The following is a 17,795-nucleotide window of genomic DNA, read 5'->3' on the forward strand; positions in this document are numbered from 1 at the left end:
TGTAAGATAGAATGCTTTGTTGCCTTGGAATGATCATTTGACCATATTTCGTTGCAGCATAGAGAATCTCTATTAGAGATTGTGACAAATTAGAGTTCTCTTTCTGGATAAGTCTATCTTGCGGGTTTTAATAACCAATTGGGTTGCTATTGCTACTCTATTATTACTTCTAGTTGTCATTTTTTCTCTTCATTTTGTGTAAAACTATCATATGCTGTCAGATTGAGATAAAGGAATTAGATGACTTCGCACAAGCTGCTTTTCGTGGCTACAAGTCTCTGAACCGCATCCAGAGCCGGATATTTCAAACAGTTTATTACACTAATGAGAATATACTAGTGAGTCATCAAATTTTAGTAACAGGAACACCTTATTAGTAAAAGCGCTGCTTTTAATATTTCTGAAGTTTTCATATACTTGCAGGTTTGTGCTCCAACAGGAGCTGGCAAAACAAATATTGCTATGATTTCCATTCTACATGAGGTGTGCAATCAGTTAGCTGTACCTTGATTACTCTACTATTTTGGGGTTTTAGATTTTGTTATTCTTTACACTATGAGGTGGAAGTAAAATACAATTTTGGTTTTATGATAATATGTGATTCCTTGAGCACATTGTGCCGTTATATGGAAGAGGTCCTATGATTTTGTATGAGCTGAGGAATAAATACATCCAATATTTTTATAGATATCCCTCTTATTTTCACTTATTTTTTTTAATTGATATAAAGGCATGCCTTTTGTCATGTCATATGCATATGTAAAATTTTATGCTCTATATAAATGAGTAAAATTCAGTTTTTGACTGTTTAAGATTGTTTTAACTTATTGGTGATATTATGATATTTAAAGTTCTTCTTAGGTGTGATGCATGAAATATTTTTGAACTCATATTTAAACTTAAATTAAAGAAATGATACTGGCAGTGTCTGTTGTAGTTTCTGAAATTCAGATGTATGAGTGAGTGTTATGATTTATTTCAGATTGGTCAGCACTTCAAGGATGGTTACTTGCATAAAAATGAGTTTAAGATAGTTTATGTTGCTCCTATGAAGGTAAAACCAACCCATACATTACTCTTCCCCCCCTTTCCTTCCCCTTTTTCTAAATTTTTTTTTGAGGGATGGGAGGGAAGGGGGCCTCAGTAACCGTGATTGATAGGTTATTTCTGGTCATGTATTTCTAGGCATTAGCTGCAGAGGTCACTTCAACATTTAGTCACCGTTTATCTCCACTGAACATGACTGTGAGAGAGCTTACTGGAGACATGCAACTTTCAAAGAATGAACTTGAAGAAACTCAGGTTGCTTGTTTTTTTTTTAAAGGCATGCTTAGGGTTGCTTTGGAGACATGCGTGGTGGAACTAATGGTTTACTAATTGCCTGTCAATCAGATGATAGTGACAACACCCGAAAAGTGGGATGTCATTACGCGCAAGAGTAGTGACATGTCACTTTCAATGATGGTGAAGCTCTTAATTATCGATGAAGTGCATCTCTTGAATGACGATAGAGGCCCTGTAATAGAGGCACTTGTTGCTCGGACCCTCCGTCAGGTAAAGATTTAGTAGATCATCATTTCTTTCCATTGTTGAAAGTAATCACTTTCATCAATGGAAGTTAAATAGATTTGTTCCACTGTAATATATTGTTCATTATCACTCTCAGGCCTTAGCTTTTGATGACTTTTTTAACATCATATAAATTTTATGCCTTCCTTTACTCGTGCCTCTTTTACCAGCTTGGAGAAGTCAGATACTTATGTATGTTATAATGTGATCAAGCATTAATCCTTCTTTCCTTTACTTTGTTGTTTTTTTGGTGGGCCACAAGTTTTTCCATTAAAATTTTTACACATCTGGTCCTGAACCTGTAGAGAGTACCAGAAAGGTTTTGATAGGTTGACAGTTGGTGTAGAACACGGTTATTTATGTGACCACCATCTATTAATTGAAGAATAATTTAAAGGACATTGCATAGAGTTAGAGTGTGATGGATCAATAGAGGATTTTTTATTTATTTTTTGATACATAATAAAACTTCTATTAGAAATCAAAAAGTAGAAACTGGTACACAGGATATGTACAAAGAGGACAATAGGCTAAGCACCAAAAGAACAAGAATCAAGCATCTCAAACATCTTATCAAAAGAAAACAGAGACGAAGCATTCATCCACTGAAATAAAGATTTGAGTCTTAAGATCATGTACTGATTTCTCTTGTCCCTCAAAGGTCCATGAATTTCTTTCACACCATAGGCACCATATGAGACAATGGGGATTCACGCTCCAAATCATGACTTTTGGGTCCATGCAGCCTGCGGTTCCAGCTTTTTAGGAGATCCTCCACCCCTTCTGGCTCTACATAACTCCGAACAATGCGAAAATCATGCCCTACAACTCATAAGCAATAGCGGAGTGAAGAAGTATATGAATTACAGTTTCCCCGGCTGATTTACACAAACATCACGTCAACACCAATCGATAATTTTTATTGGTCAATTGGATTTTATTTTAGGACTTATTGGTTAATTAAGTTATTAATATTATATTTAATTTCTAGAGTTGAGGTTATTTTTGTAGTCCTAGTAGTTATTTTATTATTATTTTTTTTGGGAGCTCAAAAACCCTAGTAGTCTATATAAGCATGTTACTTAACATTCAGCGACCACATGATAATCCAAAAGCAATCCTAATGCACGACAAAACCAAAACTGATACAACAACAATAATAACAAAGTTCAGAATGAGTGTGGCATGAAGAGATTTTTCAAGTTTGGGGGCAGCATAAGATAAACATTGAATAACATCATATAGATTATTGGATCTTCTTGGGGAAAGTGCATTTGAGAAAATCTGAAGAAAGTGATTTTGGTACCAAAAAAACCTTTGTTTTGTCATGTTTTACACTGGATAATTGTATTAAGAGTATTGGATCTTGTTGGGAATGGTGCGTTGTAGAAGATTAGGGCACCGCAAAATGCCTTAAATGCCGTATCTTATAAGATCGAATCAATTGACTGTTCCAATTATTTACTTTTTTTTTTTTGGTAATACTCTTTCCGATTGCACAGACAAAAAAGAAAAAGAAAAAGAATTCAGTTAGTCCTATAAAGTTTAGATTTGTGTCTCCAGTAATTTGTGACTGGGTGGATCATTAATTATTTTAGTGGAAAAATCTGCAATTTTTACTTGTTCTTATTGACAGACAAGTTTCACCCAACCTGATGATGTGTATGACTAAATGTCTCAGGGTGATGCCATGTGGATCAATATGTCAGTTTTGTGAAAGTATTTGGTTTTTGTATTATACTTTGGAAATGTAGTAATTGTAACATAATTGGTTGTAATTCTATGTACTTCCTTGTATTTTTTTTTCCACTTACAGGTGGAGTCATCACAAACAATGATACGTATCGTGGGGCTTTCAGCCACCCTACCAAATTATTTGGAGGTTTTTTGGCCATATAATTCTTACTTATAATTTCCTTCTCATTAGCTTGTAGAGGCTAAATTTGAAGCCTCATTTGCATTTCGCTTTTTAATATGGATTCTATCTCTTCCGTGAACACCCAGGTGGCACAATTTCTGAGAGTGAATCCAGAGGCGGGACTCTTCTTCTTTGATTCTAGTTATCGTCCTGTGCCTCTTGCTCAACAATATGTTGGAATTAGTGAGCAGAACTATTTAGCTCGCAATGAATTGCTGAATGAGATTTGCTATAAAAAGGTTTGTGCTTTCGATCTTGGCTCATGTGAGTGTAATTTGTTGGAATGTCAATATATTAGTTTATGATACTTTTTGTGCCAGATTGTTGATTCATTAAGGCAAGGTCATCAGGCAATGGTGTTTGTTCATTCACGTAAGGACACAGCAAAAACAGCTCAGAAATTGGTATACCCTTCTACTTTCCAATTAAATGTAATCAATTTGGATGTATTTTTGTCTTGAACTCCTTTTTATGCAGGTTTCCATTAATAATGTTGTTATCACTACATTAGCTTGTTATTAAGAAAGCTTTTGTGATGAGGATACCAAAATTAGAGACCATTTGGATTTGAATCACCAAATTTAGTGCTAATTGGATTGTGGAAGGCCGATGAGGATGGGATTTTAATGTAGTTATATTTCCTAGTGAAAGGCTGGTGGAAGCAGGTCCTCTCTAGCTATGTGGGAATTTTTAGACTTCATTTCTGAGCAAGTTTTGACCTAGGTTTTTATTGATGGGTGGGCGATTCATGTGGTCCAACAATCACGAAGTTCCTTCCATATAGGGATTGGATTGATTTTTGGTTTCATAAGATTGGGAAGCACATTTTTCCTCAGCTTAAAGCTTGCTTCCTAGTACACTTTGGACCATTTTCCTATCTTGCTTGAAAATGGGAGTTTCATGGGGGGTAAGTCTCACTTTAAGTTCGAAAATATGTGGCTGAGGTCAGAGGTGCTTGTGTAGAAGGTGAAGCAGTGGTGGGAGAATCATCATTACCAAGGTTCCTAAGGCTTTGTTTGGAAGTTCATAAGGGAATGGAATGGAATGATTATAAGTGAATGGAAATGAATGTATTTAAGCAAGGAAAATGAATGGAAAAGAATGGAATGGAATGAAATTAAGTAATCTTGATTGGATGTTTTAAAATAAAGGAATATAAATGAATGAAAATGAATGGAATGTAAGTAATATTGTTTGGAAGTAATATAGAGGGAATGAAATGGAATCATTTTATGACAATATTACTGTTAGACCCCTATTTTAAAATAAAGGGTTGAATATGTAGGGGTATTATGAGAGTTTTAGTAAAAAATTCATTAAGGCTGCGTTTTGTTCGATGTAAATCAAATTCCGAGTGTAAAATGAATGCAGGGGAAAATATTTTTCAGAAATGAAAACATTTTCAGGTGTTTGGTTGGATTCCAAAAAATGTTTTGGAAATATTTTCTAGTGTTTGGTTGTGTTCCTGAAAATGCTCTAGAAAACCCATTTTTATCATGTTTCTCGCATTTTCTTAGGATTCAAACAAATATTATTACAGAGAATCAAAATATATAAACAATCAAAGAAACAAAAATCAAAACAAAAAAAATCAAAATCATAAGACCAATCGTGAGAGAGAGAGAGAGAGAGAGAGAGAGATTAAGTGAGAGAGAGAGAGATCGGTTTGTTGGTGACTTGGTGGTGGCGATGGTAGTGGCGACATGGGCACGGTGGGTCGATCTAAAGGTGGCGGCTCAATCTAGGAGTGGGTCACTTACTGGGTGGTTCGATCTAGGAGTGGGTTGTGCACATGGTGGACAAATCGGCTTAGGGGTGGGTTGCTCATGGCCGTCTAATTGGCTTAAGGGTGGGTTGTTCACTGGGTCATGGACTCATGGTGGTTCGATCTATTTTTCGGTGGCTACCCTGAGAACGAGGGATAGAACGGCGGAGGACGAGGACAAGGGATGGGTCGGCGGAGTATCCTTTCCTTGCTCGGCTTGAGGGATGGGTATTCTTTCTCTGGGTGTGAGTCCGGCGAGGATGTGCTTATTTGTGTTTCTAGATCACTCTTTGTACTCTCTCTTGCTCTTTCTCTCTCTCTCTTTGGGTGTCTTGAGTCCGGAAATCATTTGAAGGTAAAAGAGAAGCGTAAATGATTTTCCGGGTCAAAGGGCTTATTTTACAGTCAAAGTTTAAGATTTTCCGGAAAACTTTATTTTACATGTGCACCCAAACACGCTGCTGGGTGTAAAATATTTTCCGGAAATCATTTACACCCAAAATAAACACAACCTAAATTTAATTTCATTCCCTCCCATTCTTCCCAATTTCAGGAGAATGAAAATTTGAGGTTTTAAGGGAATAAAGAAGAATGAGTGTTCCCTCTTATTCATTCCATTTTCTCCCATATAAACTCCCAAATAAGAGAAGAGAAGAATATTCTAAAATTATTATTTTCATTCCTTTCCATTCTATTCTATTCCATTCCCTTCTCCCAAACGAGGGCTAAGTTTTGTACTTGTCAAAATTAAGAGCTGTGAAACAAGACCTAAATTTGATGGAACAAAGACAAATTTGGAGATGTGGGTGTTTGGAAGAAAGAGTTGCTAAGGGAGGTCAAGGAATTGGATGCGAAAGAGGAGATGAGAGCTTTCTTTGTGGAGGAAAAATCCAAATGGGAGTTGAGTGGAGGAGATTTACAATAAATCATGTTAATTGAGGAGGTAAGCTGGAGACTAAAGTCAAGAGTTTTGCGGCTTAGGGAAGAGGACTGCAATGCTAAAATTTATATGTAGAAGAGAAAACTATTATGGATTAAGAAGAAATTAGAGAGGGCATTGTTTTTTACAAACATGTATAATATTAGTCCTCATTTGAATTTGAATCACCAAATTTAATGTTTATTTGAATTTGAATTTTCATTGATGTTTTGTTATGATTGAGGATTGTGTGGGATTATGTTATTTTCCTAATTGATGTTTCCTGGAAGCCTATCTAATGTAGGGGACATATGATTTGAGAAATAAAAATTTAATGTTTGAATTTTCCAATAGCTGGGTGATGATTCCTGGCAACCTAGGTGTTGATTCCTAGGCCTATCATTTCTTTTTGTTTAATTTTCTTCAATTTTTCCATTGAATTTTGTCCTGCATCACTTTGGATGGTTGTCAAAGCAATTGAAGCAGCTATAGCAATATGAATTTATGCACCTTTTCAAATTCTACTCATAACAAGCATTCCATTCATGAATATATTGTCATCATATCAGATCATCTTACTTGTCTGAATTTTTGTCGACAACAACTGATTATGCCTTTTGTTCTCCAATGGGTGATAGATCTGTATGTTTTTTGAAATTACATTTCTTGTTAAAGATTTCAAATGCCAATGAATGCGTTTATGGGTATTATTTGTGTCTATGATGGGGCAATCTTATTTGAAGTTTATCAGTGTGTTCTATGCTTACACTAATATTTTTTATGGCATGTTGAACAGGTTGAACTTGGCCGAAAATTTGATGATCTTGATCTCTTTAGCAATGATAAACATCCACAGTTTGACTTAATCAAGGCAGGGAACTTAATGCTTCATTTTCTTCGGTTGTTCTTAGGACCTTTTTCTCTTTTTGTTCTTAAATTTTCCTTTATGCTTTTCAGAGGGAAGTAGTTAAGTCTAGAAACAAAGATCTTGTTGAACTTTTTGAATATGGAATCGGTGTTCATCATGCTGGGATGCTACGTGCTGATAGAGGTTTGACTGAGCGGCTTTTCTCTGATGGACTCTTGAAGGTAAAGCTCATTCAATTTTCACTCATAGTTCAGTACTTTTGGATTTTCACTGACATATTTGCGCATTTTTATAATTTGCTGCTTTAGGTACTTGTTTGTACAGCAACTTTGGCATGGGGTGTAAATTTGCCTGCTCACACTGTTGTGATCAAGGTTTGTGGTAATTGTTTTATTTGTTCATTGCAAGTGTTCTCTGTTTAACTGCTGCATCAGTGCAATTTAAGTAATCTATTTTCTAATCGCATAACCAAAGACAAGTGGATAATAGGCTAATAGGAATAAAGTTTTACATTATCCTCAATATCAATTGTTTTACTTCTAAGTCTGTCTATTCTTTGCTTGGTCAAACTTTTCTACTTCTTCTTTTACATGTTTTTGGAGTAATAGACGATTTGGGTTGTGCTTTCAACCCTCCTCTGCTGTAAAGTTTGAGCACATTTTTTTTTAAATTTTTTTGACAAGTAATGATAAATATATTAAAATTTTAAAAAGAAGTGTTGCTTGAGTATACAGGAAGTATACATTAGGGACAAAGTACAATCCAGTGCATAAAATACAAGAGTTGAATGCCAAACAAGGTGAACACCATAGACTATAAGTCAGAAGCAAATAGGACAATGGATGAGGAGGTGCTCTACTAATTCCCTGTTTCTCATATACAACACCAATCTAAAATCCAAAATTTTCGTTTCTGTAAATTATCAATTGTCAAAATATTCCATAAAGTTACAGTCCCCAAAAAAAAAAAAAAAAACTCTGGGAGGGATCTTAGGCTTCCAAATAATCTTCCAAGGGAAGGACTGGTCTATTCTTTTTGTCAATATCTGGTAATACTATTGAACCTCAAAACCTCTTCTCTTAGTAGGAATCCAGCAAATATTATCTTCCCCAACTCCCCTCAAAGAGACTCCATAAATACTATCCATGAAATTGGATAAAGACTCAAATTCTCAATCTTGAATCGCTCTTACAAAATTCAAATCCCAAAAAAGAACACCATTTGGGAATTTCATTAGATCAGCCACATAAGCCTCCTTATTTCGACTTATAGTGAATAATTCTGGATAGCACATTCTCAAAGGGGTGTCCCCGCACCAAATGTCCTGCCAGAATTTAACAGTAGACCTAACCCCAACCTCAAACTGGATGTGACGAGAGAGAAGGCCAGTCACGGCTAATGGACTTCCACAACACTCACTCCATAAGGACCAGTTACGGGAAGAGAGCACCAACCTCCCCCTTTACAACCATATTTAATCCCTATCACTCTCCTCCACAAAGCTTGTCACCCATTCCCAAATCTCCTTAGCCATTTTCCAAATAGCGCTTTATTAAAACTTCTCGAACTTCTAATAGCCTAGCCCCCAGATTGAAGAGGAGCACAAACCGTAGCCAATTTCACCAAGTGAGTTTTTTTATCATCCCCCATACTACTCCAAAGAAAGTTTTGTTGAAGTTGTTCAATACGGTTTGCAACCTCCACCGGGATAGGAAAAAGAGAGGAAATAAGTTGGTATATTAGATAAAGTACTCTTAATTAAAGTACACATGCCTGCAACTGAGATGACTTTCTTTTTGTTCAGCTTGTTGAAAACTTTGACTTGCCAGTTTTAGCAAGCAGATGCATGGCTCTGTCTAGCAGTGTGCTGAAAATGAAATTTGCATGTGCTATCACGGTTGTTTGTTACCAATAGGATCCCTTTTTCAATTCAGTTGGTTTATTTTGCATCCTTGCATCACAAGAGGACCCTTTCTTTGAAACACTTAAATGAAGTGTCGCCCCATTAAAAGAAAAGCTAGAATGAAAAGTTGTAACTTTGATGGAAATTTATGAAAGTACTAATGTTCAAAACCAATTTTGACTACATTTACTGATTTACATACACATACAAAATGTGTGTGCACACGTGTATACTTGCAAATTTTATTGGTTATGAATATATTAGCATTTGTAGCCTGATAAGTCTCATATAGTTTTCAAGTTTGTCCTCTTATGTTGCCATCTGCTTGGTGTCATCCTTCAGGGGACACAATTATATGATCCGAAGGCTGGTGGGTGGCGAGATCTAGGCATGCTTGATGTTATGCAGGTAAGACCTGAAATTTTCTGTTGGAAATACATATAAAAACAAGTTCATTTAATATACAGCTGCGGTTGTTGATTTACTGTGTAGCTGTTTTTACTGATCACATTGATATATTTGTTTTAGATCTTTGGACGGGCTGGTAGACCTCAGTTTGACAAAAGTGGTGAAGGCATCATCATCACATCCCATGACAAACTAGCCTACTATTTGCGGTTGCTGACGAGTCAACTCCCCATTGAAAGCCAGGTTATATGTCGTTTAACTGATTTTAAAAGATTAAAACATTTCATTAGAGATGTATGCTGTATTTTTAATGTTCATCAGAGCTGGGTCACTTAAGGAATAATTAACTCCGAAACCATATCTGAAGGTCACTTTCATTGGGTGTTGAAAACAATTGCGACACCATTATGTGAAAATTTGGACCATGGTTAACTTAAAGTTCAAAAGCTTCACCCTTATCACTATATCTATATGGTTGTTTAATTTCTTCAAGGAAGCTACACGTGCACATTAAAAAGAACTCTAGTGGGTATAGTGGGGGAGTTATGGAGAAGGATGTTTTAGATTTCTTCGAGGAAGTTCATGCTTCTTGTTGCTTTGTGTGCGTTTGGCAATTGCCTATTTGCCTTTTGTCTTAGCTTGTTTGTAAATAATCTAACTTTTAGCTTTTTGGAAATAAACTAGCTTTTAGTTTTTTTTCACACATTTAACATAAAAGTTACCAAAAACTATATATTTTTTGATAAACACTATGCAAATAAGCTATTGACAAATGGACTTAAGAAAGATTTCATTGTTTATTTATTTATTTATTTTTTGAGCAAAGATTTCATTACTTAACATTATGCTTCTTGCTTTTGCTTTTTCAAGTGATCAAACTGCCCCTAGAAAGGTGCAATATCCAGTAGTAGATCTCCTTTCTGAGGGTGAGCTTACCCAATTTAAATTTGTGAATGCTTCCACACATAAATGACCATTTTCTTTATACAAAAATCAGCAGCTTGGATGTGCTTTGAGATACTTCACAATCCTATGGGTTTTCTAGTTAGCTCAACTAGTGAAATCTTTTGTCATCGAAAAAAAGATTTGGGATTCGAACTCATCTACACCAAAAATCAATTGGTGTCTTGGTCTAATGATAAAAAACAATTACCTTGGAGTAGATGTCATAAGTTAAAATTCTATTATATATATAATTAATATATATATATATATATTAATTTTATATATATAAAGATACTTCACAATCATGAGAATTGCCTCCCAATGTGAGAAATGAGGAACAACCATGTACTAAATTTCAACACTAATTGCAAAGGATATATCTAGGCTAGTGATGGTGAGATAATTCAACTTACCAACTAGATGACAGCAACGCTTAGGATTGGATAACAACTTCCCCAAATCCACGTAAAGTTTGACATTAGGATCCATAGGCATTTGTAGAAGTTTATAGCCTAACAAACCTGTTTCTTCCGAAATGTCTTAACACATATTTTCTCTATGAAAAAATAATTCCTTCTTTAGATTGCACCATCTCAATGCCCAAGTAGTAGCACAATTTTCCTAAATCCTTAGTGCAAAACAAGTTTTGAAGGAATGTCTTCAAACTTGTTAATTTCCTTGGCATAAATGTACTTTTGGTCCCTACATTTTGGACCATTTTTCGATTTGGTCCCTAAACTGATTTTGCTTTTAAGTTAGTCCTTGAAATTAGAAAATTGATTTTATTTTGGTCCTTGCCGTCAACCCACTGACAGAAAATACATACGTGGCAAACGGCGTGTCCTACTTGTTGACGTGGATATTAAAATATTATTAAAAGAACTTATTTAGCATTTTTGAAATGCCACATCAAATTTGAATTAATAAAAAATTAAAACAAAAAATCTAGGTCAGAAATTTTAAAATAAATAAATAAATAAACATTAATTTAATTAAATTAAGAAAAAAAAAAAAGCTTTTTCAGTTTAAAAAATTGAGTTCCTATCCCAAAAAAAAAAAAAAAAAAAAAATTAAATCTAAATTATTTTTTAATCTTAAATCTAATTTTTTTTGTTATTATTATTATTATTTTTTTTATAGAAGAAGATATTCATATCGAATGTCTTTCTTTTTTATTTTAAAATTTTAATTCCTTTCATTATTTTTTCTAAACATGTTCTTGTTCTTTGTGTTCTTCCCCATAATCAATCCCAAACCCAAATCTCAACCAAACCCCAAACCCATATCTCCAGCAATCAAATCCATAAACCCAAGCAACTAGCAAAGCACCACCACCGAATCAAATCTTCCTAAATCTTCCAAAATTTCCCAGCAACCAGCAACCAGCAAACAGCAAAGAAGTAACATCAAATCCACAAAAATCCTAAGCTAAAAACTTCCAAATCAACCTTAGAGAGAGGGTGAGGTAGAGAGAGGTGTGAGAACCACTAATCTGGGCTTCACAATAACAAAAAACCTCTGGGCCTACAAGCTGACTTTGGTCAGAATGGTAACCCGCGTGAACAACCACCACACAAAACATAGCAACTGCTACCAAGCTAAATCCAGCAACCACCACCAAGTTAAACCCAGCAACCACCGATCCCAACCCTCAACCCACTGATCGCAACCCATAACCCACCAATCCCAACCCTTAAAAACCCAATCCACTGCAACCACTGCACAAAACACCAATCGGAAGCCACAAACCCATCGTGATAGATCGGCCCTTTCTCTCCCTCTCCTATGTCAGATTGATGAAGAAGAAAGAATATTTATGTGACAAGAAAGGTGAAGAGGAAAGAATAAAGAAAAGGGGAAATTAGAGCAAGCAACTGGATGTTAGCGAAGAAGAAGAAAGAAATTACGAAGAAGAAAGAAGAATGAAAAATTTGTGTTTGCTTTTGGGTTCCAGCGTAGAAGAAGAAAGAAGAAAGGAAGAAAGAAGAAGAAAATCAAGAAAAAGAAATGATTTTTGTGAGATGTAGTCTGACTTAATTTGCTAAGAATATGAATCATACTATGAGGAAGAATACAAAAAACATGAATATGTTCCTTTGGAAAAAAAAAAAAAAAAATTTAGATTTAAGATTAAAAAATTTTGATTAATTTTTTTTTTTTTTTTTTTTTGGGATAGGAACTCAATTTTTTAAACTGAAAAAGCTTTTTTTTTTTTTTTTCTTAATTTAGTTAAATTAATGTTTATTTATTTTAAAATTTCTGACCTGGATTTTTTGTTTTAATTTTTTATTAATTTAAATCTGACATGGCATTTCAAAAATGCTAAATAAGTTTTTTAAATAATATTTTAATATCCACGTCAACGCCATGTCAGCAAGTAGGACACGCTGTTTGCCACGTATGTATTTTCTGTTAGTGGGTTGACGGCAGGGACCAAAATAAAATCGATTTTCTAATTTCAGGGATTGACCTAGGAGCAAAATCAGTTTAGGGACCAAATCGAGAAATGACCCAAAACGTAGGGACCAAAAGTACATTTACGCCAATTCCTTCTTGTCCTCACTAGTAATAATTATGCAATCAACATACACAATTAATGAGATCTTTCCTCTTTCAAAGGTATAAGAGAAGATAGAGTGATTAGATTGGTAATGATGCAATTTAAATTTGATCACTGCTTCACTGAACTTACCAAAACAAGCTCGAGAGATTGCTTAAGGCCATGTATGGCTTTATGAAATCTGTACACCTTACCTGACTCCCCCTGAGCAGCAAAGCCATGTGGTTGAATGTTGTACTATGTTAGGGTACCTTGTAACTCTTTGGTTGATTTCATGGATCTCTAAATCTACGATTGTACTTCCCCCACACACCCCCCCCCCCCTCTCCCAAAAAAAGGAAAAAGAAAAAAAAATCTAGTGGGTACTGAAGTTTTAAACATTTACGCTTATTCTACACCTAAATGTGTTTGAAACAAAAATAGAAACCATAATAATAATTTATTGAGTATAGAGTGTTGTTGTTTATGATCTGAGTTACTAGGATAAGATGTAATAGAATAGAAGTGATAGAAGGGTTGGGCTTTATGCAAAATTTTGTTAATTTACTTAGTTAAGTTATCTCTATTATGCCTCATTCTCTCTCGTAGGATTTATGTACAAACAAGATGTTGAAAACAGCCCCCTTTTTTGGTTGGTATAGTTTGGGCAAATTTCACGATGAAGTAAAGGTGTTAATCAGACTGGAAAATGGAAACTTTTCATAAACTTTATTTATCATTAGACCCTTTTTTTTTCTTGCAAGCTAGTGCAAAGTGGGATGTTAAGTCCATAAATTCTTTGTAAGAGCAGGAATTAGAAGGAGATAGATAATACATTTGGTGTTTCATTATTTCAGATTAATTATTCGGCGATGCTGCAATTCATATGTTTTTTATTTCCCTATACTGCAAGTTTTTCCATGTTTACATCATCCAATAAATCTGAAGATTATATTGTTAATTATTGCTTCACTTTTTGATTTTGTGATTTCTTTCTTTATATTTTGCAGTTTATTAGCTCCCTGAAAGATAATTTAAATGCGGAAGTAGCTTTGGGTACAGTCACTAATGTTAAGGAAGCTTGTGCATGGCTTGGATATACATATCTTTTTATAAGGATGAGGTTGAATCCGTTGGCATATGGTATTGGATGGGATGAGGTATTGTATGTCTGTTCATACTATTCTCTGATGCAAATATGATGATCTAATATGATATAGTCTAGCTCCTGATAATGTCTGGTTTGACAAGTAAATATAGACATTTTGTGTTGAACATTTTTATTGATGTCTATGCCATTTGTTTTCCCCTACATTTTTGGATTTTAGCTTTTTCATATTTTCCAAAAATTAACAGACTACCATAATATCTGTTACCACACATTGAATAAGATTTTTCCTAATGAAAATTTTAGTAATACGCGTTGAGTACTCCTTGAAGTCCAATGAGTGATCTTGGATATTAGCTACGAAATGATACATAGAGAGATGGTGACATGTAACAAGCCTTAATGCAAATGCAAATAAGATCAACCAGAATGAATAAAAAATCTACAGATTTAATCTGTGGGTGGCTATTTGTTAATGAGCAGCCCGGTGAGAGGAATATGTCTCCCAAGTCCCAATAACTAAACTTTCTGCAAGGTTGTTCTTTCTAGTTTTTTCTCTCTCCAGTGGGCAAGCTTTCTCTTCCTTGGTGGAATGTCTAAGGAATGCATATACTAAGAGCACTTAGCTTGGAAGAAATGTTTGACATTTTGCCTCCCCTGACACTTGTTGAACATGTTCTTGGTTATTGGTCGGAATTTGGTACCAATAAAGTGCTCACAAATGTATATATTTTTTTGACTGTAAGGGTGCTTACACAATGGATCTTTTACTTTTTTTTGACAGGTTATTGCAGATCCTGGTTTAAGTTCAAAGCAAAGAGCTCTTGTAACAGATGCTGCACGGTCACTTGACAAAGCAAAAATGATGCGGTTTGATGAGAAAAGTGGCAATTTTTACTGTACAGAGCTTGGTCGCATTGCAAGCCACTTCTATATTCAGTATTCTAGTGTTGAAACTTACAATGAAATGTTGAGACGCCACATGAATGAGAGTGAGGTTATTGTTTACAACCTATTGCTTATGCTACATGTTTCCTTTGGTGTACTTGATGTTTAAATTTTTTGGGCTACCTTTTGATATATTATTTAACTTCTTTTTGTTATGCTAAACTTTACTTATAAAAAAAATTCCTTTAAAGAAAACATAGATTAAGGAATACTTACCTAGAGACCAAAGGCCAATTACCTTTTCAGTGATTGGTCTTCTTTTGTGTTGTCTTAATTCTCTAGATGCAGAGCCCTATGAAACACTTATCTGTAGTTTCTTTTCTCAAGGTTCTTTTCTTTGTGTTAATTTTCATTTCATTTTATATATGCTGATTCCTGAATTTTCATTTTATTTTATATATGCTGATGCCTGATACCACTTTGTTTCTACTGTAGGTAATTGAAATGGTTGCCCATTCCTCTGAATTTGAAAATATTGTTGTTCGTGAAGAGGAACAGAATGAGTTAGAGATGATGGCACGCAATTCATGTCCGTTGGAAGTTAAGGGTGGTCCTTCAAATAAACATGGAAAAATTTCCATTCTTATTCAGGTTACATTTCTTCTTTTGCCTTTTTTTCTTTCGGTTTTTTTGGCAGTTGGCACTATTGCTAATTTTTAACTGAAAGAAAAGGCAATATGTATTGACTAATGCATTGGTTATTTTACTTGCAGTTGTACATATCTCGAGGGTCGATTGATACCTTTTCGTTGGTTTCTGATGCTGCATATATAAGTGCTAGTTTGGCTCGTATTATGAGGGCTTTATTCGAAATTTGTTTGCGCAGAGGCTGGTCTGAGATGTCTTTGTTAATGTTGGAATATTGCAAGGCTGTGGATCGGCAAATTTGGCCCCATCAACATCCACTTAGACAATTTGATAGGGATATTTCAGCAGAAGTTTGTCTGATATACCTTTACTATTTCTCAAACTAAACTTTTGTTGCCTCTTTTATTAACTATGTTGGTTGGTCCAGATAACGCGAAAGCTTGAGGAACGAGGGGCTGATTTAGATCGCCTGTATGAGATGCAGGAAAAGGATATCGGAGCACTGATTCGTTATGCACATGGAGGAAAGGTATCAATCATTTCATAAATTGGTGTTTTAAAATTTTAAACAGTCTTGGATTCATATGAAAATTAGATTCTAAATAACCCTCTTTCTTTCTTTTCTTTGGGTGATGGAAGTTGGTTAAGCAATATTTAGGATATTTCCCATGGATCCAGTTATCAGCAACTGTAAGTCCAATCACCAGAACTGTTCTGAAGGTAATTCTGTGTAATCTTTGAAACCAATGAATTTTTACTGTTAAATCTTTGAAATTGAAACTTTCTTTCTAATCATGTGAAATTAAAATTTATATATTTTCTGTTGGATTAAATCGATTATCCTTTTTTATGTAATTAATTTTTATTTCTCAGGTGGATCTGTTCATAACGCCAGACTTTACATGGAAAGATCGTTTTCATGGTGCTGCTTTGCGTTGGTGGATTCTAGTTGAGGTGCTGAGTCTGCTGACTTGACAATTATTTTCTTGGTTAAAATTTGGGAATTTAGCACCTATTTTATTAGCTGCTAAATTGTCTTAAAAAATCACTTCACTTTAAAAGGTTGAGGGTTTAATTGTGGGAAAAATATTGTTGATCAATACGTGTAGAATGTGAATTTTTAAGTGCACAGGAAAAAATCCTTTATATTTTAATAGGGTTGATGAGTTCAGACTCTCAGCAACCAATGCTATCTTTAATTTTTATCATGGTGGCTAATATCCGGCAATTCTGTTTGTACTAGATTAAATATAGAAAATTTTACTTTGCTAGGTTTTCTAGGGATTGCTCATGTCATTTGAAATTGATCTCATTCTTGGTACGCTACTGGTAGTTTAAAACTTTTGGTGGAAAATACGTCCTGACTAGGTTTTACTGTCATTCCTTGTGGGTCATGGTAATAATTAGGTTTCCATATTTTCCAACATCTGCATTGGATGCCTGATCAATCTTTAAAACAGGATTCAGAGAATGACCATATCTACCACTCTGAACTTTTCAATCTGACAAAGCGGATGGCTAGAGGGGAACCTCAGAAGCTTTCCTTCACTGTGCCGATATTTGAACCACATCCACCCCAATACTACATTCGTGCTGTTTGTGATTCTTGGTTGCATGCAGAGGCTTTCTATACCATTTCTTTCCATAATTTGGCACTGCCAGAGGTATCAATATCTTATTTTTTCAATTTTGACTAAACTCAAATTGTAGTGGTTTTGTATTACTACTTGCTCATGCCAAATCTCTTTCTCATATAAAGACTATGGTTCCTTCAGGGTCGTACTTCACACACAGAACTTCTAGATTTAAAACCTCTTCCAGTGACTTCACTGGGTAACAGTTCTTATGAAGACTTGTACAAATTTTCACATTTTAATCCTATACAAACGCAGGTTTGGTTCCAAAATTTTAGCACAAGTATTGTTAGTTGATACTTTACTATTTCAGAACAATGACAATTTGAATTTGTGGTTTGATGCATTTGCTGGAATTGGGCAGACTTTTCATGTCCTGTATCACACGGACAATAATGTCCTTTTAGGAGCTCCCACTGGAAGTGGGAAAACCATATCTGCTGAGCTTGCTATGCTTCGCCTCTTTAATACTCAGCCTGATATGAAGGTATGTAAATTAATTTTCTCCATGCATTATAAAACTAGAAGATTATTGTCTCTATAGATCTTAGTTTTGCCTTCTATTTTTTTCCTCTTTCATTTTTTCTTTCTTCTTTTGCATATCTCTCATATATTTTTCATGTGTTGAGGCTACAACCTTTTTGTTTTCTTTTTGAATGAAATATGCGTATCAGGAAAAAAAA

The 17,795-nt window shown here is 34.7% G+C and overlaps 1 protein-coding gene across 1 annotated transcript in view; it reads left to right on the plus strand.

Moving 5' to 3' along the window:
- The window catches only part of LOC126703055 (DExH-box ATP-dependent RNA helicase DExH14), a 38,086-nt gene that overhangs the window by 4,237 nt on the left and 16,054 nt on the right, over window positions 1–17,795 (plus strand). Inside the window, exons 8-30 of the mRNA XM_050401960.1 lie at window positions 222–338; window positions 424–483; window positions 983–1,054; window positions 1,186–1,302; window positions 1,393–1,554; window positions 3,386–3,451; window positions 3,574–3,726; window positions 3,808–3,891; window positions 6,968–7,042; window positions 7,129–7,260; window positions 7,348–7,413; window positions 9,285–9,350; window positions 9,471–9,593; window positions 13,845–13,994; window positions 14,727–14,939; window positions 15,326–15,481; window positions 15,604–15,828; window positions 15,906–16,007; window positions 16,118–16,198; window positions 16,352–16,432; window positions 16,939–17,142; window positions 17,254–17,370; window positions 17,477–17,599. Coding sequence (XP_050257917.1) covers window positions 222–338; window positions 424–483; window positions 983–1,054; window positions 1,186–1,302; window positions 1,393–1,554; window positions 3,386–3,451; window positions 3,574–3,726; window positions 3,808–3,891; window positions 6,968–7,042; window positions 7,129–7,260; window positions 7,348–7,413; window positions 9,285–9,350; window positions 9,471–9,593; window positions 13,845–13,994; window positions 14,727–14,939; window positions 15,326–15,481; window positions 15,604–15,828; window positions 15,906–16,007; window positions 16,118–16,198; window positions 16,352–16,432; window positions 16,939–17,142; window positions 17,254–17,370; window positions 17,477–17,599 — 2,745 coding nt within the window. The remainder of the gene's footprint in view (window positions 1–221; window positions 339–423; window positions 484–982; window positions 1,055–1,185; window positions 1,303–1,392; window positions 1,555–3,385; window positions 3,452–3,573; window positions 3,727–3,807; window positions 3,892–6,967; window positions 7,043–7,128; window positions 7,261–7,347; window positions 7,414–9,284; window positions 9,351–9,470; window positions 9,594–13,844; window positions 13,995–14,726; window positions 14,940–15,325; window positions 15,482–15,603; window positions 15,829–15,905; window positions 16,008–16,117; window positions 16,199–16,351; window positions 16,433–16,938; window positions 17,143–17,253; window positions 17,371–17,476; window positions 17,600–17,795) is intronic.

This window comes from Quercus robur, chromosome 10 (genome assembly GCF_932294415.1).
Source record: "Quercus robur chromosome 10, dhQueRobu3.1, whole genome shotgun sequence".
Taxonomy (NCBI): Eukaryota; Viridiplantae; Streptophyta; class Magnoliopsida; order Fagales; family Fagaceae; genus Quercus; species Quercus robur.